Source organism: Giraffa tippelskirchi, chromosome 11 (genome assembly GCF_054371585.1).
Source record: "Giraffa tippelskirchi isolate mGirTip1 chromosome 11, T2T-mGirTip1v1.2.pri, whole genome shotgun sequence".
Lineage (NCBI taxonomy): Eukaryota > Metazoa > Chordata > Mammalia > Artiodactyla > Giraffidae > Giraffa > Giraffa tippelskirchi.
The window spans coordinates 150046457-150068691 of NC_137285.1; the positions used below are offsets into that span (position 1 = coordinate 150046457).

At 45.2% G+C, this 22235-nt stretch overlaps 1 protein-coding gene across 4 annotated transcripts; it reads left to right on the plus strand.

Moving 5' to 3' along the window:
• Positions 1 to 270: 270 nt before the first annotated feature.
• Positions 271 to 21693, plus strand: MS4A14 (membrane spanning 4-domains A14). 4 transcript variants are annotated; one of them, XM_081544603.1, is made up of 6 exons: positions 271 to 504; positions 2926 to 3054; positions 5716 to 5766; positions 8749 to 8898; positions 11532 to 11630; positions 19497 to 21693. In XM_081544603.1, the coding sequence occupies exons 1-6, from the start codon at positions 367 to 369 to the stop codon at positions 21513 to 21515; spliced, it is 2586 nt and encodes an 861-aa protein (XP_081400729.1). In that variant the 5' UTR covers positions 271 to 366; the 3' UTR covers positions 21516 to 21693. The 4 variants fall into 4 exon arrangements, with proteins under 4 accessions (XP_081400729.1, XP_081400731.1, XP_081400730.1 ...); XM_081544605.1 differs by lacking the exon at positions 11532 to 11630; XM_081544604.1 differs by lacking the exon at positions 5716 to 5766.
• The last annotated feature ends 542 nt before the right edge of the window (positions 21694 to 22235 follow it).

The window sequence follows — 22235 nt, forward strand, 5'->3', positions numbered from 1 at the left end:
AAACACCTTCCACAGTGTCAGGAACACTGAGGATATTTCATCGTTTAGCTCCTTTCTAGCTCATGAACATAAGCACTAGGGTTTGTTGGTACACCATCTATTTATTTTGTGTTGACCATCTGTTTACAAACAAGTGGACAAGAAAGCAAGTCTTTCAGATAACTGGATCCTTCACCAGGAAGACAGAAGAAGATGCTCCAGAATTCTATGACTCTGTGACTCAATGACTGTGATTCTGTGGTTCTAGGGCTGAGGAATCGCTAAGGGCTCATTGCTGAGGGCTCCATGTGAGACTGATGGCAGCCCATGATCTTGGCTGCAATGGTTACTCACCCATTTTTTTTCATAGAGTTTTGCCAGTGAATCATGGAATCATCATCTGAGGTCAAAAGATCAACCCACGTCATCAATGTACAACCAAAGGAAACTGTATTGACTGCACTTCCCTATGGACCTCATAGTTCTCTGCTGGAATTCCTGAAGGGAGAGCCAAAAGTCTTGGGGGTAAGTCCTCTCCCAGTCATGGGTCTTCCTGGAAAGGAGACTTTAAGTTATTTCTCCAAGTATGTGTGCAGAGATGTGTTTCAGAAAAGACATTGATACCCCTCATTTTCCCTCATCTGTCATCTAAAATGCAGCCTTATTTTTTATACTCTTTAAAAAGAGGTATCCTGCCTATTTATTCATTTATTTGTTACTATTTGGCTGCCTTGGGTCTTAGTTTCGGCAGGCAGGATCTTTATTGGGGCACACAGACTCTTTAATTGTGGCTCGTGGGCTCAGTATTTGTGGGCTTAGTTGCTCCTCAGCATGTGGGATCTTAATTCCCTGATCAGGGATTGAACCTGCGTCCCCTGCATTGCGAGGCAGATTCTTAACCACTGAACTACCAGGGAAGTCCCTGCATCCTAAGTCATGAGCGTGTACATATAAGTGTATATTAAGTAGAAGAGCCATTTCCCTACATTTTACAAATTATTTATTTATTTTAAATGAAAGTATAATTGCTTTAAAATACTGTGCCAGCCTCTGCCATATATCCTGCAATGCAGAAGACCTGGGTTTGGTCCCTGGGTTGGGAAGATCCCCTGGAGAAGGAAAAGGCTTCCCCACTCCAGTATTCTGGCCTGGAGAATCCCATGGACTCGTTGGAGTCAGGCACGACTGCTCGACCGCCACTTTCACTGCCATACATCACCGTGAATCAGCATATGTTCACATACGTCCCCGCCCGCCTGAAACTCCCCACACTCCTCTAGGTTGTCACAAAACGTCCGTACATTTTGATCAACAAGGGAAATAAAGTTCTGTTTAGAAACACGCAGGGTTTGCCTATGTCTCAGAAATGCTTCTGAGGGCTTATTTAACTCTGAGAAATAGAATGCTCAACTGTCACGAGTAAGACCAGTAACCCCGAGGAAATTCCTGGCCTGTTTCAGGAGGCGCTAGTGATCATCTTTGAATCCTCCTAAGGGGGATGGAGGAAACCGCTGCAACTTTTCTAAATATCTTATTAAAGAAACGACCTCAGGCTGTGGGAGCACCTCTCTTGGAGCTAAAAGCCATTAGAGGTGAAGTTAAACATCGCCTTTGTTGTTACAGGTGCTGGGAGCTCTCTGAAAACCACCCTCAGAGCTGATAGTGAGCTGCAGTGTTCACACACACACACACACACACACACACACACACACACACACACTCCGTCATAAATACACCAGAGCAAAGCTGTGTGCCCAGCCCCCGTCCTTAGTACAAGAATCAGAGCACTATTGGGGACAGTTGTGACCCAGGGCCATAGAGGTGTGGCCTGGGGGGACCCCAGAAGCCAGAGGGGAAACGGAGATGCTCTGCACTGAGGAAAGCCATGGACCCCGAGGGACCACCATGCTCCCCTCTCCCTGTGACCCCTAACAGGCTGAGGGGCCCACGGGGTCACTCTTGGCTCCAGACTAGCCTTTGTATCAAGAGGTGAGACATAACCTCTCTGCTCCAGCTCAGGGAACTTCATAAACTTTCAGAGTGCTGGACTGAAGCTATCATTTTCAAAAAAGAAAGAAAAGAAAGTGCAAGTGAAAATGAAGTGGCTCAGTCGTGTCCAACTCTTTGCGACCCCATGGACTGTAGCCTAGCAGGCTCCTCCATCCATGGGATTTTCCAGGCAAGAATACTGGAGTGGTTGCCATAATTCTCAAAGGCTATATTTAATGTGGAAAATGTGTGTGTGTGTTGGGGTGAGGATGGTAACAGGAGGCTGGTTCTACAGAAGGGGAAAAAATGTCAAGGTGAGTAGTTTGGAGTCACCGCCGGGAGAAGCTTGCGGTCTAGGGCAGGGGTCGGTAGCAGCCCATGGTCTGCGACGAACGGGCCGCAGAGCAGGCGGTGAGCCCCCGGCGGGCGGGCGAAGCTTCATCTGTATTTCCAGCAGCCCCCGCGGCTCAGGGCATCACCTCCCGCCAGATGGGCAGCAGCACTCGATTCTCATCAGAGCGTGAAGGCGACTGCGAACCGCGCGTGTGACGGATCGCGGTTTCGCGCCTCTTTGGAGAAGCATCCCCAAACGGTACTCCCAGCCCCCCAGTCTGTGGAAGAACGGTCTTCCACGAAACCCTGGTCCCGAAAAGGGCGGGGGGCCGCAGGGCCAGAGGGAGAGTCAGACACGTGCTCAAACCTGTGAGTTGCAAGGTGGACGGATAACCCGCGGAGACACGGTCAGCAGGGAAGGGTGAGCATGAAGGATTCGGACACGGACACAGGTAAGTGAGGAGAGGAAGGCCGCTGGGCCTCCTGGAAACCTGAGTGATGGGTGAACAGAAGGGGAAGGCGCTCAGGCGGGGGAGCGCGACATTCTAGTAGCGATGCCTAAGGGGCTGGGAGGCTCCAGAGAGACAGCTGCATGGCCTCACCGGCCCGCTCTTCTCTTCACAGGCTGTCCAGGTCCTGCTTGCCCTGATCACTGCGGGCATCGGAGCTATATTTGTGTACAATTACTTCAACTTCGCCCAAACATTTCCCCTGGTTTTCTTGACAGGATATCCATTCTGGGGAGCATTTATTGTGAGTACTGTTAGGAGCTTTAGAGGAATTACCATAAAGACTGATTGGTTTGAATTGACTCCAGTCCTGAGATACTGAATCCCATGCAGGTGATCCCCAAGGTGACCAGACAGCCGATCCCCTCCACGGCAAAAGAAGTGATTCCATTTGGGTCACTGTAGTACCACCATCCTCATGGTGATAACCACTCTTAGGGGTACAGTGTTGAAAAGTTTTCCAGCCCTCGTGTGTATAGTAAGTCATTTGCTCCTCACTACCAATCTGGGAGATTAGATGGGCATATATCCTACTTTTCCCTTTGCAAATAAGAAAATGGAATTTGGGAGTAGGTAGTAATTTAAACCTACCTGGCCAGCACTCACAATCACAGCCTCTCAAAGCTTAAGGAGAATTTTAATACATTATTATGGTTCAGCTGCTTCATTATGCCCAGAGACAGTTCTATGAATGTCATTCATCCAATTAATAAAGGAATTGTAAATATAATTCCTAGTACAGTGCTGTATCTGTCCAATCCCCACAGCCTTGGTTCCTAATCCTTTGCCATCATACTTAAGGGTAGACTCATTAGAGCTTCTGCCATTAAAACCTGCGGTCCCAAGAGGGCAAGAATGTTGTCTGTCATAGCTGTTGTTACATTCTCAGACCTCAGAATCATGCTTGGTGCACAGCAGGCGTGAATGAATGAATTGCTCAGTGAACAAACGGATGAAATAAGAAGTGAGACAGCTGTCTCTATTCAAACCCTGTTCTCCTTTGATAAACGTAAACACTCCACACCCGTCCTGAGACACCCAGCAGTACTGCCGGCTTTCATTTCCCAAGCGCCAACAACACAGGACAGAACATGATTTTCAGAGTGCACGGACCACCTCCTCACTTCCCCCCGTCACGAGAGGACGTTCCCAGCACGATACTGTGTGATCGGCATGCACGAATGACAAGGAGGGTCTGGCACGTTACTTTTTAAACCTCCACTCTTCACTGAAAAGATATTTACCGAGTCCCCATACTACGTCTGCAGGAGGGCCCTGGGTGCTCAGAGCGCTGGCGGACAAGGCCCTCTTTGAGAGAAGTGATGGACTTCTCTGAGAAATGGACAAGGTTTGGCATCTAATAGGTGGGCTATAAATGAAAAAGTAAAAGTAACTCCACAGGTATGTTATTACACCTGTGCTACGCACACTGAGGAATTCCAGGAATCAGGTGAAGATTTAATGGCAAACGCACCTGTGCTGGGAGGTCAGGGAAGTGCTTTGCACACAGGCGTTCACTGCGTAAAGTAGAAAGCTCGCTCTTGGCAGCAGTGAAGCATGAGCTGAGGGTTTGATGTGGGGAAGAGCAGCAGAAAGAAGACCAATGAGTCTATTGCAGTGGCATAAAATGAGGCCAAAAAAGTAGAGTGGAACCAAGTTGTGCCAATCCTTGTAGTCGTAAAAAGAATGTGGAACTTTAATACTAGAGCAAGGTTAGTAAGATCTGAAGACTTGTTATCTCTAAAATATTATGTCCCCTGAGTGGGTACTGAGCCCAGGGATAAGAGCAGATTTGTCAGCTGGGGGGAGGCTGCAAGATTCCAGGAATGGAGAGGTGGTACCTTGAACTATCTGGGCAGCAGCAAAGATAAAGGTGGACAGCTTCAAGAATGACCTGGAAATAGAACTAGCCTGATGGTGACCCAAGGTGGGAAGTGAAGCTGAAGGAGGTATCAGAGGTAACGTTCTGATCCCTACATGTCTCCTCAAGGGCCTTGACTCCAAGGCCCAACATGCCTAAAGTGGAAAACCAATTCCCATTGCAGACGTTCTCATCATTGGAACATTAAAACAGATGTGGACTCCATCTTGGGGGACGTGGATCTCGTTTTTCCTCTGTGGTCCTAAGCTCTTCGGGCTTCCCAGGAGCTCAGTGGTAAAGAACCCACCTGAAATGCAGAAGTTGTTGTTGTTCAGCCTCCCAGTCATGTCAGCAACCCCGTGGATTGCAGCACACCAGGCCTCCCTGTCCCTTACTATCTCCTGGAGTTTGCCCAAGTTCACATCCACTGCATTGGTGATGCCATCCAGCCATCTCACCCTCTGATGCCCTCTTCTCCAAGAGACGTGGGTTCAATCCCTGGGTAGGGAAGATCCCCTGGAGAAGAAACGGCAACCCACTCAATATTCTTGCCTGGAGAATCCCATGGAGAGAGGAGCCTGGCTGGCTACAGTCCAAGGGGTTGCAAAGAGTTGGACATGACTGAGCGACTAAACAACAGCTAGGCTCTTTGTGTTTCATATAAATAAGCGGGTGAGATAACACCGGATTCCAGCCCCCGTGTGTACTCAGAGCAGACAGAGCTCTTCACTATTCCAGGCCCAGAGCCCAAGACTGTCTTTCTTTTGGAGCCCAGCTGGGTGATACCTTTTGGACCTTAAAGCAGGGCCTGCCTCGCCCACCTGACGCTGGCAAAGAGCCCTGTTGAGTGCCAGGCACGGCCAGCACAGGATTCCTTCTTACGTCAGTGCCCACTCTCCTCCCCTGGTGGAAGAGACCAGATACGGAAGGGTCTGGGAGGGTCACAGAGAGGTCGGGTACGATATACTCTCCAAAGGAAGTTACCCTGGAGGGCAAGCAAACCCATCATCACCTGTTAACTTTTCTCTCTTTTCTTCTTAACAGTTTACTATCACAGGGTACCTCACAGGAACCAACAGTAATGACAAGTGTATGGTAAGTCACTGTGTGACTTCTGTGCAATTTGAAACTGTCTGCTTCTTTTAGACCATCTTTGGGTAGAAAGCCTTAAGTAATAAAGGCCCTTCCAGGAAAATCTTTGCCCATCAAATGTGCAGTTCAGGACACTGCTATTTGGCAGTGTCAGTATGAGCCCTGCACCCCTCCGCTGGGTGCCATTGCCTTGGTCAAATCAACCAAAGGAGTTGCTTGCTAAAGACCATTTACATTCCCCTAACTCAGCAGTGCTTAACTGGGAGTAACTTTGTGCCTTCCCCAGCTCCGCCCCCAGGAGCATTAAACAAAGCCTGAAGATACTTTTTTTTCCCTCTGCCAAGCACAGCAAGCAGGGTCTGAGGTCCTGACCAGGGACGGAGCCCACGCCCCCTGCAGGGGGAGCACGGAGGCTTAGCCACCGGACCCCCGGGGAAGCCCCTCGCTGAAGACATTTGTGATTGTCCCGACCAGGGGGTGGCAGGGTGGGCAGCACTGCTGTCAGCCAGGGGGTAGAGCCCGGGGATGTTTCTCAACAAGTTAAAATACGAAGGATAGTCAAAGAAAACAACTGTATCTGGCTCCAAATATTTACTCTGTCAAGGTGCATAAACCCCACTGTAACCAAAATCAACCCCAGGATCCCAGTTCTTATGCCCCTACCCCAACAACGGGCTCCCCAGGTGGCGCAGTGGTAAAGATCCGCTGGCCAGCGCAGGGGATGTGGGTTAGAGCCCTGGGTCAGGAAGATCCCCTGGAGGAGGAAATGGCAACCCGCTCCACTATTCCTGCCTGGAGAATCCCATGGGCAGAGGAGCCTCGCAGGCAGTCCATAGGGTCACAAGAGGCAGACACAACTGAGTGACTGAGCACACACACGCGCACACACACACACACACACACACACGACGGCAGAGTCTTCTCTTTGGGGTCTGCCCAAAGTCTGCAGGAAGGAGTCTGGCACTGAGGCTGGATTAGTCTAGGGCTGAATCCAGGCCACTGCTCATCACTGCGTGTCAGATTTGAAGGATTATTCTGAAGATTTAATAAGATACCACATAGAAGACAAAATGATACTTAAATGTTTATAAGCCCTTCTAACCGGTCTGATTTTTTTAAGGCCCTGGAGAAGTAGACTTTCTCTCAAAGCCATTTTAACTCTTTTTTACGGTCCTCTGCCAATATCCTCTAGGGATAGCTGCAAACCACAGGGGGGGTCTAGCGGGGACGAAAGCCTCCGTCTCTCCCCACCTGTGGAAATAGATACAGACGATGCAGATGAAGCCTCAACTGTCACTCTCCTCTCTGCATTGACTTCCTTTTTGAGCTGAGGAATGTATCAAGGATAAGGTAGACCTACCCACGACTCACTGAGAGGGAGGCAGACCGTTAATCACGGAGACAGCAGTGCTAACCTGGGCAGCGTGGGGTCGGCTCCATCAGAGCCGTTCCTCCGAATTCACAATCACGTGATCCCTGAATCCTACTCATCTGTGACCTGGGGATAAAAGGGGGGTTGCCTACATCATAAAACTCTCACGAGGATGAGAGGAGACTAAGGCTGTGCACCCTCTTTGCAAACTGTAAAGCAGAATACACCCGAGGGATTGCTGAGTCAGAGATGTTAGTCCATGAAATGTCCTCTGGGAGCCAAAACAGAGCCTTGAAGGGACCAAAAGGCTGAGGACTGAACGAGGTGGTATATGCCCGTGCCCTTGGATATTTTCTGCCAAAATCCCAGTTGGCAGAAAAAAATCTGTGTTTGGGGCAAACATTAAAATCATAGGTGTACTTCCAAGTTATGCCACAGAGAGTCACAAGGCCTCCCGGATCGGACGGGGCGTGTGAATGTATAAATGTCTCATTGCACCTCCCACCCCAACAGACGTGACACAGTCAAGTATAGTAACCATCCACGGAACCAAGATAGGAGACTTCTCTTCGTTTTTCTTTTGAAAGAGGAATATCCATGCTGGGATTGGTGATGAATGACACCTCCCTTCCTTCAAAGGAACTCAAGAGTTATATAACAAAACAAAATTAAAAAAAATAGGAAGTAAAGGGAATAGGAAATTGGTGGTACCATCTGAACTTTTAATAGCTTGCAGCCTTGAAAAATGAGAGCAAAAAGAAGGAAACCATTCAATCTCAGTCCAAATTCATTGCCATCTGTAAATATGTTATTGATTTGGTTGCTTATAGTTTGAATCCTCTAGGGGGTGATGTAAGCCACATGAAGGCAGGACCTCATCTTTTGTGTTTATTTTTGTGTCTCACGGGCTTAACGCAGCACCTGACACATAGCTGACCTACATGAAATATTTATTAAAATAAACAAGCAGATATGCCCTAAAGTTAGGTGACACCACTCTCACTTGTAAAAGTAGAAATGGAAATTACAAGAGATTTGTTGATGTGTATACAGTCATAGTTTGCTAGGACTGAAAAATCAGTTCTAATTACAAGGCCAAGATACTCTCTAACACGCAATGTTGCTTGTAGATTATGAAACACATTAGGATAAAAAGAACATTTTCTTTAGCATTAACCACAGAGCACTCAGGGGCTTCCCAGATGGCACAGTGGTGAAGCATCCGCCTGCCACGGCAGGAAACACGAGACGCGGGTTCGATCCCTGGGTCGGGAAGATGCCCTGGAGTAGGAAATGGCAACCCACTCCGGTACCCTTGCCTGGAAAAATCCCATGGACAGAGGAGTCTGGTGGGCTACAGTCCATGGGGTTGCAGGGTTGGACCCAGCTGAATATGAGCACAGCTGCAGAGCAAACTACGGAGCTCCCCTGCCGCACCGGCCACTTCCCTAGCTCCCGGGCTCATTCTGAAACCGGGTCTGGCTCATGACTGACGAATTCAGGATACTGATGGAGCAGTTCCTCCCTGAGGGGAATCTGGAAAGATAAAAGCACGAAGAAATTCTTTCAAAGAGTTTATTTATTTTGTTGTTATTCTTTAAACTCTTTTCCAGGGACAAAGTGTCACGGGCCTGAATCTTATCAGTTCCATGGTTGCAGTGGCTGGAATCATTTTCACCATCATCAGCTACAGATACCAACACAAGTACTGCCAGGGGCCTTCCCTTGAAGGAATATGTGTGATCGGCAGAGTCCTTTACAACGTAAGTGGTCTCATTCTGGGCAACGAATCTGTATCATCTTGCATGAGCAATGTTCACGATGCATCGACCCATCAATTTTGACTCCTATAATCGAGGTTGCCTCAGCATTTGAGCTCACTGTTGAGACGAACCAGTGTGTCTCTAGAGCCACAGAGTCTGGATTTGACTCCTGTTTGTGTCACTTAGAGGCTCGCGACCTTAGCCTAGTACTCTGTCTTCTCCGAGCCTCCACTTTCCTCATTTGAAAAATGAAGACAATAAGATTGCCCACCTCATTGGTGTGTTGTGACAGTTACTCACTAGGTACGGTGCAAGGGGCCAATAGGTTTCAGCTCTTCCTATTAGTATTGACGGGGATTGGATTCAGTTTTACCTTATCAGTCTTATTAAGGAATAGAATGATCTAAATAGTTTGCTCAGTTAATGCTAAATATAGTTGGAGAAAGTGTCTGAGGCACTTAAAGTGTTTTATAATAATTTTAGAACATAAATCATTATATATAGAGTTTTACTCATTACAAGAGATGAACCGTATCTTTACCAGAAAATATAGGGGTTATTTTAAGTGTTACTCTAATAAGTACTCAATGACATTATTTTTACGTGTGTCAGCAATTCCAAAAGGCCTTTCTTTCTACTCTCTAAGCAAATCTTGGGCTTTCATTCAATTCCAATCAGTCAAATATTGAAGGCTTTTGTCCTTGAATGTTAATGAGATTTGACTTGGGTGGATGGAAGTGAAGTGGGATCAGGGGAAATTGTCTCCCGCAATAAAGAAGGAAAACAGCTGTCAGTTACTGAATATGAGGTCTTGTTTGATCCTCACGATTACCCATTAGAGTGAGCCTAGTACACTCTGATATGTTCTGAAATAAGTTACAGAATTAGACTCATAGGAAAGGAAAGTCAGAAAACAATGTAAGAGACAAAATCCTAATTGGACCAAGAACGTGATGCTCCATTATTAGTCTTATCCCTTTTCCTAGTAGACAGGAGGCCACCACTACATTACGTTAGTACATACCAGGAAGAAATGGTCTTCTGAGGTTAAACCCCCAGATGAACAAAACTCTGTTCCTGCCCGGCACAGATGTGCATCAGAGGATTAGTTAGCTCCTGCATACAGAATCCAGGCGACTCGGTTCCAAGACCTCCTATGTATATCACTCCACAATTCCTTGTTAAACACAACCCAAATGTCAAATACAAACTAAAAAGATCCAGGAGCGGTGGGCTTTACACATCTCCCGGACTGGCTTCTGCCCCAAACACCAATCCATTGTCTACACTGCGGCTAAAGTCGTCGCTTAAAAATGCACATCTGAACAGAATTACTCAATGGCTTCCTGTTAAACATAGAATTTAGACCCTAATCTTAAAGGTTTATGAGACTCTGACATGTGCCTGGCCTAACTTTCTCACATGATTCCAGGCCTGTGTCCTCACTGCATGCCCCCCACCCCTCACACCTTCTAGAATTCTTTAAGGTGTCTAGACCACTTATTCTTTCTTCAAATGTTCCCCAGCCCAGCACCTATATTTTCCCACCCACCCGCTGAACTCATCCCCATTGTGTAATCTCAAACATCATGTCTTTAAGGGAGTCCTTCCTGATCACACCTCTGCCCATCCCAGGGCAGGTCTCCCGTTATATTACTAGTAGTACCTAGCCCCCAGTGTTTTTTCATAGCATTTATCATAATTTAGTGAAGTAAATAATTGCCTAATTATTTGTCACTGTCTGCCTCCCTTACAAGGACGGAAGTTCCACAAAGACCAAGGTCAGACCATCTTGTTCACCAGGTGAAGCTGGTAAATTCACAGTGAAAGTGAAAGTCACTCAGTTGTATCCAACTCTTTGCGACCCCATGGACTATACAGTCCATGGAATTCTCCAGGCCAGAATACTGGAGTGGGTAGCCTTTCCGCTGCATATATTGTGATTTTCTCAAAAAAAAAAAAAAAAGAAAGAAAGGAAAATATTCAAACTTTTGGCCGTGTTGCAGGGAAATCAAAATTTAGGCAGACTCTTGTCCGAGGTTAAGTGTGACACTGGACCCAGCTGCAGTCAGCTCTTCTTGTTTCCAGAGGCTAAACTTTTTGGACACCGTGCTGTTCCCCGCTACTTCTCCCTGCTTTAAGGTGACTATACATCCCCTTAAAGCAGAGTGTGCAAAATGGCAATCTATAGGCTACGCCAAACCCAAAGTATGTTCCATTTGGTTCACAGAAGTGAACAAATAACTGGAAAGTTTCACATTAACAGTGTGTATATACAGCTGCCTCGGGAAAGAAAAGAACACGAGGCATCAAGCTTCTCATATTCCCACACGGCAACTATTGCCTGGAACTGAGTAACGGACACTAGGGAATGTATCTGTTCTCGCCTTTCTGCCCTCCTGTTTCACCCGTTTGAGATGGCTGTCCGGTGCCTCTACGGGCATTGGAGTTCACCATCCCTGCTTATCAGAAAGGCATACATAGGATGAAAACAGTTCAATCACCGATGGCTCCAGATGCATCTAAAGCATGGGCTTTCCCATGCTTGGTCATACAGTGTAACTGGTCCTCGGTTTATATCTTTAAAATGGCTTTCATTCCAAATGCCATATATTTATCTTCATTATTCACAGGGAATTTTGTCAATCTTACTGATCATCAGCATAGCAGAGCTCAGCATCGCTGTGACTATCGCCTCCTTTAGAAGCAACTGCTGGGCAAATTCAAACGAGGTGCGTTCAATGCTGTTTGTGAGTATGGATTCCTCCTGGGACATGTCAAGGTGACCTTTAGCCTATTAAGTGCGCAGAGCTGTATTCTCAGGTGCTGAATTACAATTTCTAAGTTTAGGAAGATCAAGGAGGGACAAACTTAAAACTGACAGTTCGCTCCACGCTTGGAGACAAACCATGTTGCTTTTTATTCCTGTCTGCTATCCATAGTCACCTCTGTTCAGACATAACTCCTTATCTCTTTGTCAAAACATATGAAAAGCAAGGCTAAATGGGGATCCATATTATTGTAACATGGGGAGCTTATACCTGGGCCATAAAGCTGTGTGAAGCAATCCCCTCAACAGAGAGGAAGAAAACTATTTAAGTGAGACCAATAGTATTTATAAGAATCACTAGAGCTTACATTTATTGAATGTTCACTATGTTAGTTATTGGTATAATCACCTAACACAACTTAATCTTAAATAAATTACTAAAGCATCTCTATTTTACATATGAAAGAAATTAATAATCAACTGAGGATTCCTCACGTGTGATGTGGCACTTTTTCTGTTTAAAAGAGTCTCTGTCTCTGTCTTTCAACAGTTTAATTATGAGTGTTGGTGTGTGTCCCTTTGAATTTATCCTGTTTGAAGCTCATTGAGCTTCTTAGATTTGTAGATGAATATTTTTCACCGGATTTGGTAAGTTTCCGGTCCTTATTTCTCTGAATATTATTTTTGCCTCTTTCTCCTTCTCTTCCGAGATCTCAGCCACGCGTGTGCTGGCTCAGTCTCAGCTCCCAGGTCCTGCAGGCTCTGCTCGCTTCTCTTAACTATTTCCTCTTTATGTTCCTCAGACCCAATAATTTCAACTGTCTTATCTTCAAGTTCATTGATGATTTCTCCTGCCTGCTCAGATCAACTTCTGAACCCCTCTGGTGTGCATTTTTATTAAATTTCTCAGCTCTAGAAATTATCTTGGTTCTGTTTTATAATTTATATCTTATTTATATCTTCATTTTGTTCATATATCATTTTGCTATGTTTGCACATGATTTTCTTTAGCTCTTCTAGGGTCTTTAATAGAGCTGTTTTAAAGGCTTTGTCTAGCGTATCTGAAGCCTGGGCTTCCTCAGGGACAATTTCTGCTCATTTGTTTTGTTGGCTCAGGCAGTAAGGAGTCCGTCCACCTGCAATGCAGGAGACCCAGGTTCGATCCCTGGGTCGGGAAGATCCCCTGCAGAAGGAACTGGCACCCCACTCCAGTATTCTTGCCTGGAGAATCCCGTGGGCAGAGGAGCGTGGCGGGCTACAGTCCACGGGGTTGAGAGAGTCGGACACGACTCAGTGATTAAACAACCACCACCCCCGAATAAACCGCATTTTTCTGTTTCTTTGTAGACCTTGAGATTTATTTTGTTGAAAACCGGACATCTGAATCTTATAACGTACGAACTCTTGAAATCAGACTCTCCCTTTCCCTTTGGGTTTTCTTAGGGAGAGGGCTTGTCTGTTTTTATTGCTGTAGGGCATCTCTGCCAGAGAACAGCTGAGATGAAAGCTTAAGAGCTTCTCAGGACTTTTCTCAGCATGAGTCTTTTCCTGGGCCCGTATGGTGGGCTTCTACATTCTCACATACACATAATTGTTTCTGAACATCAAATCAAAACAAAAATAGTTGAAGGTAGGGGTAGCTCCCCTCAAAGCTGCCTCAGCCAATACGGATTGAAACAATGGCATCCAGCCTGTGCCCTTGCACCTCAGTGATGAGAAGCATCGATCTACAATTACAACACGGAAACCTGATTATTTGGGACACAAGGTCCTTCTTGCCCATCCCAACTCCAGCAGGTCACACCAGGAACATGGACGGTCATCCCCCCGCTTCCTACCAGGGGCTGGGAGTGAGAGACGAGTGGTCCCTGCTGTTCTGAAGGCCGACACTGACTGACATAAATTGTCAGTTTAGCAGCTGAGAGGTCCTTTGGAAGCTTTAAGTGTTCAGACAGACTCCAGAAGTTCAAAACAGTTACTTCAACCAGTTTCTGCCAGTATGATTACTGCACAGATGAGTGGACAGATTCCAGGGCTTTCCTATCCTGTCTTCTTCCCTGTGATTTCCCTAGAGTAATTCTTAAAATCAAGCAATGAACATCTTCTTTGTTCTTTTTCAAAATACTTTTTGGTTGTTCTAAGTGTTCAAGATTTCCATATATGTTTTAGAAACTGTCAGTTCCTACAAAAATCTTACTTGGATTTTGATTGGAGCTCTATTGAACCTATAAATGATCTGGAGAAAGTTGCTTACTAGTAATATTTAGTCTTCTTGTCAATGTCTATGATATGTTCACATTTTCTTATAACTCCTTTCATTTCTCTGAGCAATAGTTTGTACTTTTCAGTGTATAAATCTTCTGCATATTTTGTTAAATTCACCCTTAAGTTCACGTTTTTTCTTGCTATTGTACATGGCATTTAAAAATTTTACTTGCCAGATGTCCGTTCCTAGAAGGAGAAATGGAGTTATTTTTATATATCGGTGTGCTATGACCTTATCAAACTTGTTAACTCTAGTGGCTTGTTTATTGATTTCCTAGATTTTTTTAGATAGACGTCTATTTTCCCAATAAAGACACTTTTATTTACAAATTTTATTCCTTATTTTTCTTGAGTTACTAAACTGTGTAGAGCCTCCTGGACATTTTTCTGTTTTTTGAATGCGGAGCATACCCAACCATTCCCTGTCCCCAGTCCTAGGGTAAAAAAATGTTAGTTTACCCTTAAATATGATGTTACCCTATAGGGTTTTCATGGACTAAATTTATCCCAGTTTTCAGAGAATCTTCTGTTATAAGTGAGTATAAATGTACAGTTTAACTCGCATGTGACATTTTGATTATATTATCTGAGCCCACATACCTGGCGCATTGCTCCTTCCTTGATACAAATACAGAAGATTATAAACTTTGTGGGGCCCTCTAGGGACAATATTAAAACCAGTTGCTCACACTGAATAACTATCCAATTTAATTCTATGAACAGAGCTTTGTAACTGCATAGCAATATGCAAACTACAATAGAGGATTTAAAGATACCATGTGATACGCACCCTGATCCCGGGAAGAGGAAAAGGAATGGACACAATATTTACCATGCCCACCATCGTGCCCACCACGGCACCTAAAAGCGTTATTTCTGAGTCTTCAGTCGTAACCACTCTGAAGTAAGGTGTAACTGAAGTAACTCTTACAAGGAAGCATAGGTTAGAGTGATTAGACAGGAAAGCACAGGACCTGTAATTCTACTTCAGTGTATAAATCCCAGGTTCACAAGTGAACAGCTCTTGACACTGGTTGGATTACTTAAAATCTCTCTGAACCTAGCTCTTTAAGTCATAAAACAAGGATAATAACCTCATATAGATGTCATAACAATTAGCTGACATGGCTTTGGAGCCTTGCTTAGCACCTGGTAATCTCAGTTATCTTTAGGGATGAGTAAATTTATTAAAATCATAGCACTTAAATAAAGCTAGATAAACTATAATTCATGGCTCCAAACTGCTCTTTTAACAAATGAATTACAATTCAAACAAAATGGAAGTTTGGGATTAAGTAAAAATTCAGACATCTCCCTTAAAGTACCATTTATCTTCACATAAATGCCCTCCAAGAAGGATGACATCTAGGTGTGGGAGCAAACTAGGATAGTGGGGAATGGTGATGTGAGCATGTGGAGAGTCACGTTTTCAGCCTGTCATCCACCCATTGGGTAACCACAATTAGGTCATTTAATCACTTAGAAGTCCAATTGCTCCATCAGATAGAAACAGTAGTCTCTTCCAACTCTATAGATGACCTCAGAAAAGGGCACAGGCTGATAAAACCCAGAAGACTGGTCTGTAATGACAACTCTTCTCAAAAAAAAAAGATAAAGTTGTAAGGAATGGGAAGCACTGGCTAGAGTTTGTATCAGATGCTGTCACTTAGCTGTTTAAAGAACTTCAACAGATCTTACTTGTCTGTAATGAAAGTGAAAGCGTTAGTCGTTCAGTCCTGTCTGACTGCGATCACATGTACCGTAGCCCGCCAGGCTCCTCTGTCCATGGGATTCTCCAGGTAAGAATACAGGAATGGGTTGCCATTCCCTTCTCCAGGGGATCTTCCCAACCCAGGGATCAAACATGAGTCCCCTTCATTGCAGGCAGATTCTTTACCATCTGACCCACCAGGGAAGCCTATATGGAAAGTCCAAATTTCCTAGCCTAGTATCTTAATCCATTTAGGCCTCTATTAAAAAAAAAACAGACTGGGTGACTTAAACAGCAGAATTTTATTTCTTGGCGCTCTGCAGGTAAGTCCAAAATCAAGGTTCCAGCAGATCCAGAGTCCAGTAAGAGCCCGCTTCCTGGTTTATGTCTTCTTGCTGTGCCTTTATATGGTGGAAGGAGCCAGGGAGGCCTCTGGAGTCTCTTTTATAAGATCATTAACCCCATTCATGACGGCATGGTTCTCATGATATAATTTATCAACCAAAGGCCACACTTCCAAATACAATCACATTGGAGATTAATTTCCAACATATGAAAATTAATTTCCATCCTTGCCCCCTCCCGAATTCATGTCCTTCTCACATGAAAAATACATCCTTTCTATCCTAGCAGCCCCAAAAGTTCTCTCTTGTTCCAGCATCAACTGTAAAGTCTAAGTCCAAAGTCTCAGCTAAAGCATCATCTAAATTAAAGGGTGACAGTTAAGATATGACTCAGCCTGAGGCAAATTCCTTCCAGCTGTGAACCCGTGAAACCAAGCATGTTATGAAACCAAACTTCCAAACTACAGCGAGGGAGTGGGCATGGGATATACATTCCCATTCCTAAAGGGAGAAATGGGAAAGAAGGATAGGTCTCAAGTACATCTCAAACCTGACAGTTCAATCAAAACAACTTAAAACTTAAGGCGAAAGAATGGTCCTCTTGGGCTTGACGCTCTGTCTTCCAAGCACTCTGGGAGGACCTCAGCCCCACAGCTTAGCAGGAAGACCCCGTGGCAACTCCCCGCCTGGGCGCTGTGGCTCACCTGGGCTGGAGCCCCATGCCTGCGGCTGCCGGCTTGGGGTCCTGCGCCCGTGGCCCTGTGCTTTGAAATCGAGGGGGAGGTCGCCATGTCCCTGTGGATCTGCTGGGCACAGTGCCTGCAGCAGCTCTGTCTTGGCCCCACCTCAAGGCAGGGGGTGAGGGCAACTTGACTCTGCCTGAACCTGCAAGTTGGTCCCATGCTTTGAAACCACTCTTCAGGGGCCCTTGTGCTCAGGGTCTGTAGTGGGAGTAGCAGCCCTGGTGATCTTGGATGACTTTGGGGGTCATTCTTCCATTGTCTTGGAGAATAGCTTCTGGCTACTGGTGAGACGGCTGACCCATACAACCTTCCTCATCAAATCAGTCACTTGGTCTGCTCTCTTTTTTGTGGCTGGGTCTTTGTTGCATCTCACGGGATTCCTTAGCTGCTGCATGCGGCCTTCAGAGCACACCGGCTCAGCTGCTCTTAGTTCCCGACCAGGGCTCAAACCTGTGTCCCCGGCACTGCAGGCTGGATCCCTAACCACTGGGCCACAAGGGAAGTCACTGCTTGATCTACTCTCACATGGTCCCATTTTTTTCAATACAGATGGACTGCGAATTTTCCAAACCATAGAGTCCCACTTCCTTTTGGCTTAATAAGTCCATCTTTAAATCATTTTTCTCTTCTCACATTTTACTATAAGCTGTCAGTAGAAGCCAAGCCTCACCTTCAACACTTCACTTAGAAATAGCTTCAGTTAAACTTCATTGCTTGCAAGTTCTATCTTCCACAAAATACTGGAACATAAACACAGTCCAGCCAAGTTCTTGGCCACTTTATACCAAGATCACCTTCTTGTGGTTTCCAATGACATTTTCCTCATTTCTGTCTGAGACCTCATCAGAATGACCTTTATCATCCATGTTTCTACCAACACCTCATTCAGGATTACTAAGGTGTTCTCTAAGAGTGAAGTTTTCTCCACAGCTCTCCTTTTTTCTTCCTGGGCTCTCACTGGAATTGCCCCAATGGTTCATTCACAATAATATAAGCCCTTTTGAGCATGCACTTCAAAACTTTTCCCACTTCCACGCATTACCCGGTTCCAAATCTGCTTCTGCTTCCGTGGGTATTGGTTGCAGCAGCAATCCCGCTTCTCGGTGACAGAGTTTGCCCTAGTGCAGCTGGGGTGCCGTGTAAAGACGTGCGTGCATCCACGTGTGCTCTGCACCCGTTCCAACTCTGACCCTGGGACTCTCTGCACTGCAGCCCACCAGGCTCCTCTGTCCATGGAACTTTCCAGGCAAGAATTCTGGACCAGGGGATCTTCCTCCTCCAGGGGCTCTTCCCAACCCAGGAATCAAACCTTCATTTTGTGTGGCTCCTGCTTTGGCAGGTGGATTCTTTACCACTGAGCCACTTGGGAAGCCTGTGCTAAATACTGGGTAGCTTAAAAGACAAAAATGTATTTCTCACAGGTCTGGGAGCCGGGAAGACCAAGATCAGGGTGCTAGCAGATTCTGGGTCTAGTGGGGACCCGCTTCTTGGTTCACAGATGGCAGTCTTCTCATGGAAGAAAGGACAAATCACGGGGCTCTTTGGGGTCCCTCTTATAAGGGCACAAATCTCATTTATGAGGGCTTCACAGTCATGATCTAACCACCTGCCACAGATTCTAACTCTCAACACCACACACTGGAAACGAGGTTTCACTGTATGGCTCTGAAAGGACACCTTCTGCTTACAGGACCTACACACCATCTGACAATATCTCACTGCTCACCACCTGCCATCACACTTGCTATACCACCGCCTTATGTTTTTGTATCCACTGTCCCCTCTCCCTGGACTTTGGTTCCTTTCTTCCTTCATCTTACCTTTATACCCAAGGAATTTCTGTTCATCCATCAGGACACAGACCAAATATCTCTTCTTCGGTGAATTGTTTGCCGACTCTCAGAATTAGGTCATCTTCTACGTTCTCATGAAGCACATGGTACCTAGTTCTACAGTAGCATTTGATAAACTGCATTGTTATCCATTTATATCTTGACCTATCTATAATTCTGAGCACAATTATAGAGAAAACCCCACATTTGACTGTGTTTGATCTTGAGTGTCCAGTTCATCTAGTAGGTCATAAGTAAATGTTTATAAACGTGAATATATGAATACTGAGTAGATAATTTAAAATATCTTAGAAAGTGAAAGTGTTAGTCGCTCAGTCGTGTCCCTCTTCTTTGCGACCCCATGGACTGTAACCCACCAGGCTCCTCTGTCCGTGGGATTCTCCAGGCAAGAAAAATGGGAGTGGGTTGCCATTCCCTTCTCCAGGGGATCTTCCCGACCCAGGGATTGAACCCTGGTCTCCTGCACCACAGGCAGATTCTTTACCATCTGAGCCAAATCCTAAGTATGGGAAGACTAATCCAGACAATCTCAATAAACTCCCCTCTTCAATAGATGAGACAACAGAGGCTGAAGACTTGTCCATAAAAACAAACAGCGAGCTGGGACTTCCCTGGTGGTCCAGTGGTTAAGCTTCACTTTAGCAAGCATGAGTTCTCTCCCTGGTCAGGGAACTAAGACCCCATACAAGCCATGTGGCCGAAAAACAAATGCAAAAAAAGTAAATATAAATAAACAAGACTAATGAGTTGATGGCAAAAGCAGTCCTGGGTTTGTTTTCTGATTCCTCCTGTAGATTTTACTTCCTATCTACTATCTTAAGGCAGAGAGGAAAAATAATTTGGGACTACAAGACGAAAATAATGTCAAAGATGATTCTGTTCTATTGTTTCCCTCACCCTTTGGTTTTATAGATTGTGTTTTTCTTGCCTTCGGATGTTACTCGAGAGAGTGAACTATCTGTTCCTGACGAAAATGGTGTCATACAATTTGAGCTACAAGAAGAGACTACAAGTGATGATTCAACGACAAACATAAAACCTGTTTTCTTTGGAGGCTATTCATTCTTCAAGTTAAAAGTCACAAAAAATCAGTTTACCTTCCAACATGCAGGCAGGAGAGGCAGCAATAGTTTCAACACATCTTCTCTGTTTGTGGCAGATGAACGACAGAAATACCTCCCTCAAACTTTAAACCTTTATGGGGAAGAAGTGGAGGTGAAACATTTGCCTCCTGTTCTAGAGAAAAAGCCCTCAGAAATCATGATGGCTACTGAACCACTAAATGACGAAGACCTGCAAGCTGCTATCACACAATCCCAAGAGAAAACCCCATCGTTGCAAGACAAAGCCTCAAAACTCCAACTTTTTCCATCTTATTCTGTAAAAAGTGTCCACAATTTACCACCCCAAGACTTGCCATCCCAAGCTCTGAGAGCCGAAACTTCACCAGAACAAGACTTGCTATCTGAAGCGTCAACATCTCATGTCACAGAGTCTCATGGAATTACATCCCAAGACAAGCAATCCCAGGGCATAGCGCCGCAAAATACACAATCCCATGACACACTATCTGACCACCTACCGTCCCTAGACATGCCTGCTCAAGACCTCTCTTCCCAAAGACAAGTTCTGCCCTTACAAGCCATACCGTTTGGAGCCACATCATTACTTTCTGCGCAGTCCTCTAATATGCAACACCTAGATCGACAGTCTCTGGATTTTCAGCTACAGAATGTCCAATCTCAAGAACAGAGAGCTGTGCATTTATCATATCAAGACATTAAATCGGAAGTCATGTTAATGACCGAGGAATGGAAACCTGAGGAGGAACTTCAGAGCAGGAGACCATCAAAGAAGCATTCCCAACTACAGCAAAGCAAAGGCTGTCCATGTGCAAAGCAGAAACCCCTAGATATGCACATTCAAGACCAACCATCCCCAAGGAGGAAATCCCTAGACAAGCACATCAAAAGCTGGCTGTTTCAAAACAAGCAATACATAGATAAGGAAATCCAAGTTAGTCAAACCATACTGCAACTCCCAGATCAGCAAGCTGAGAACCTGCGAATCCAAGAGGAGAAACCCCCAAGGCAGCTACACCCAGACATGCAAATCCAGGAATACCATGACTGGCAATCTCCAGACAGGAAAGTCCAAACCTGGCAATCTTTAGGCCAACAATCCCAAGAATGGAGAACTCAAGACTGGAAAAGCAAAGAATGGGGAACACGAGAATGGCAACTTGAAATGCAGCATTCCCGAAATTGGGACTCCCAGACCTGGCAAACCCAAGATCTACAAGTGAAAGAATCCCGAAAGCAAAGATCTCTATTCCAAGAAACCCAGACTCTGCATGCCGCTATTCCAGCTGACCTAGATGAACAATCCCAAGATGTTCTACAACAAGACAGTCAGCACCAAGATAAAGACCAACAAAACCTTCAATCTGCAGGAATCCAGAAAGAAGTTATGGAAACAGATGCTGTGCAAACAAGGGACATCAAGTCAGAGGATATGAGCTGCGGGAAAAGCCAGACTCCAAGTGACCTGCAGTCAGAAGACGCGAAGTCAGATTTTAACTGTTCCTCCTACCAAAGCTCAGTACAAGAACTTCAATCCACAGGAAGTCAAAAACAAGATATGGAAGCAGATGCTGTGCAAACAAGGGACATCAAATCAGAGGATATGAGTTGCGGAAAAAGTCAAAGCCCAACTGATCTGCAATCAGAAGACATAAAACCAGATTCTAACTGTTCTTCCTACCAAAGCTCAGTACAAGACACATATCATGCCTACATGTCCAATAAAAATTCAGAACAAGATGTGAAACAAGACACATCAACTTGCTCAGCTGTATGCAAAGAAGATGCGCCTTTAGCTTCTGCCTCCTGTGACCCAAAAGAAAGACAGCAATCTGAAGACTCAGACTAACGTGCGGACTCTACCCACACACGGCCCTACTCCTAATTTTGGAACCAAATTAGGGAAAAACAATCTACTCTTCTTCAACCTATGTTCTCAGGTGTGGGTTACTCACTAGAAAACAAAGTGCATGCAAAACATTCAAAGGGTGTGTCCTTAATTATAATAAAATGACGACAAATATCAATACTATATCAGAACTTTCTGTGGGTGAAGAAATAAGTCACATTTAAAGTCTGTTGTCAAGGTTAGTGTCTCAGTTTATGATCACGAATTCATTTTACAGCTTAATATTTAATGGACTTGCTTTTCCATGGTGCTAACATTTTTTGCCTTCTCCTTTGTGTATTGTAGAAGCTCAGTAAGTCAACCAGGAAGAAGTCTACTCAGCTCTCTAAGGGGTCAGGGCCCCAAAGAGTTGGCAAGGAATAAAAATCAACCCCACCATGACCTGTTTTGCTGTTTCCAATCACCCAACTTACTCCTCCCTCCCCCCTATCTAAATATCTGTTGAAGATATGTGCTTTGTTCAATTAGTGAGGTGGGATGTGGCAGTGAGTACAGAATGAGGTGAAGAGAGAATAAAACCGACCTAGAGAGAGGGCAGTGGGAGGCAGGGAAGGGAAGAGGTGAGAGGTCCCAGTAGAAACTGTGACAGACTCGGGAATCGAGGGACGCTCTACTGCCCTCCACATGCCTCCGCTCACTGCTTCTAACTTCATGAACTCA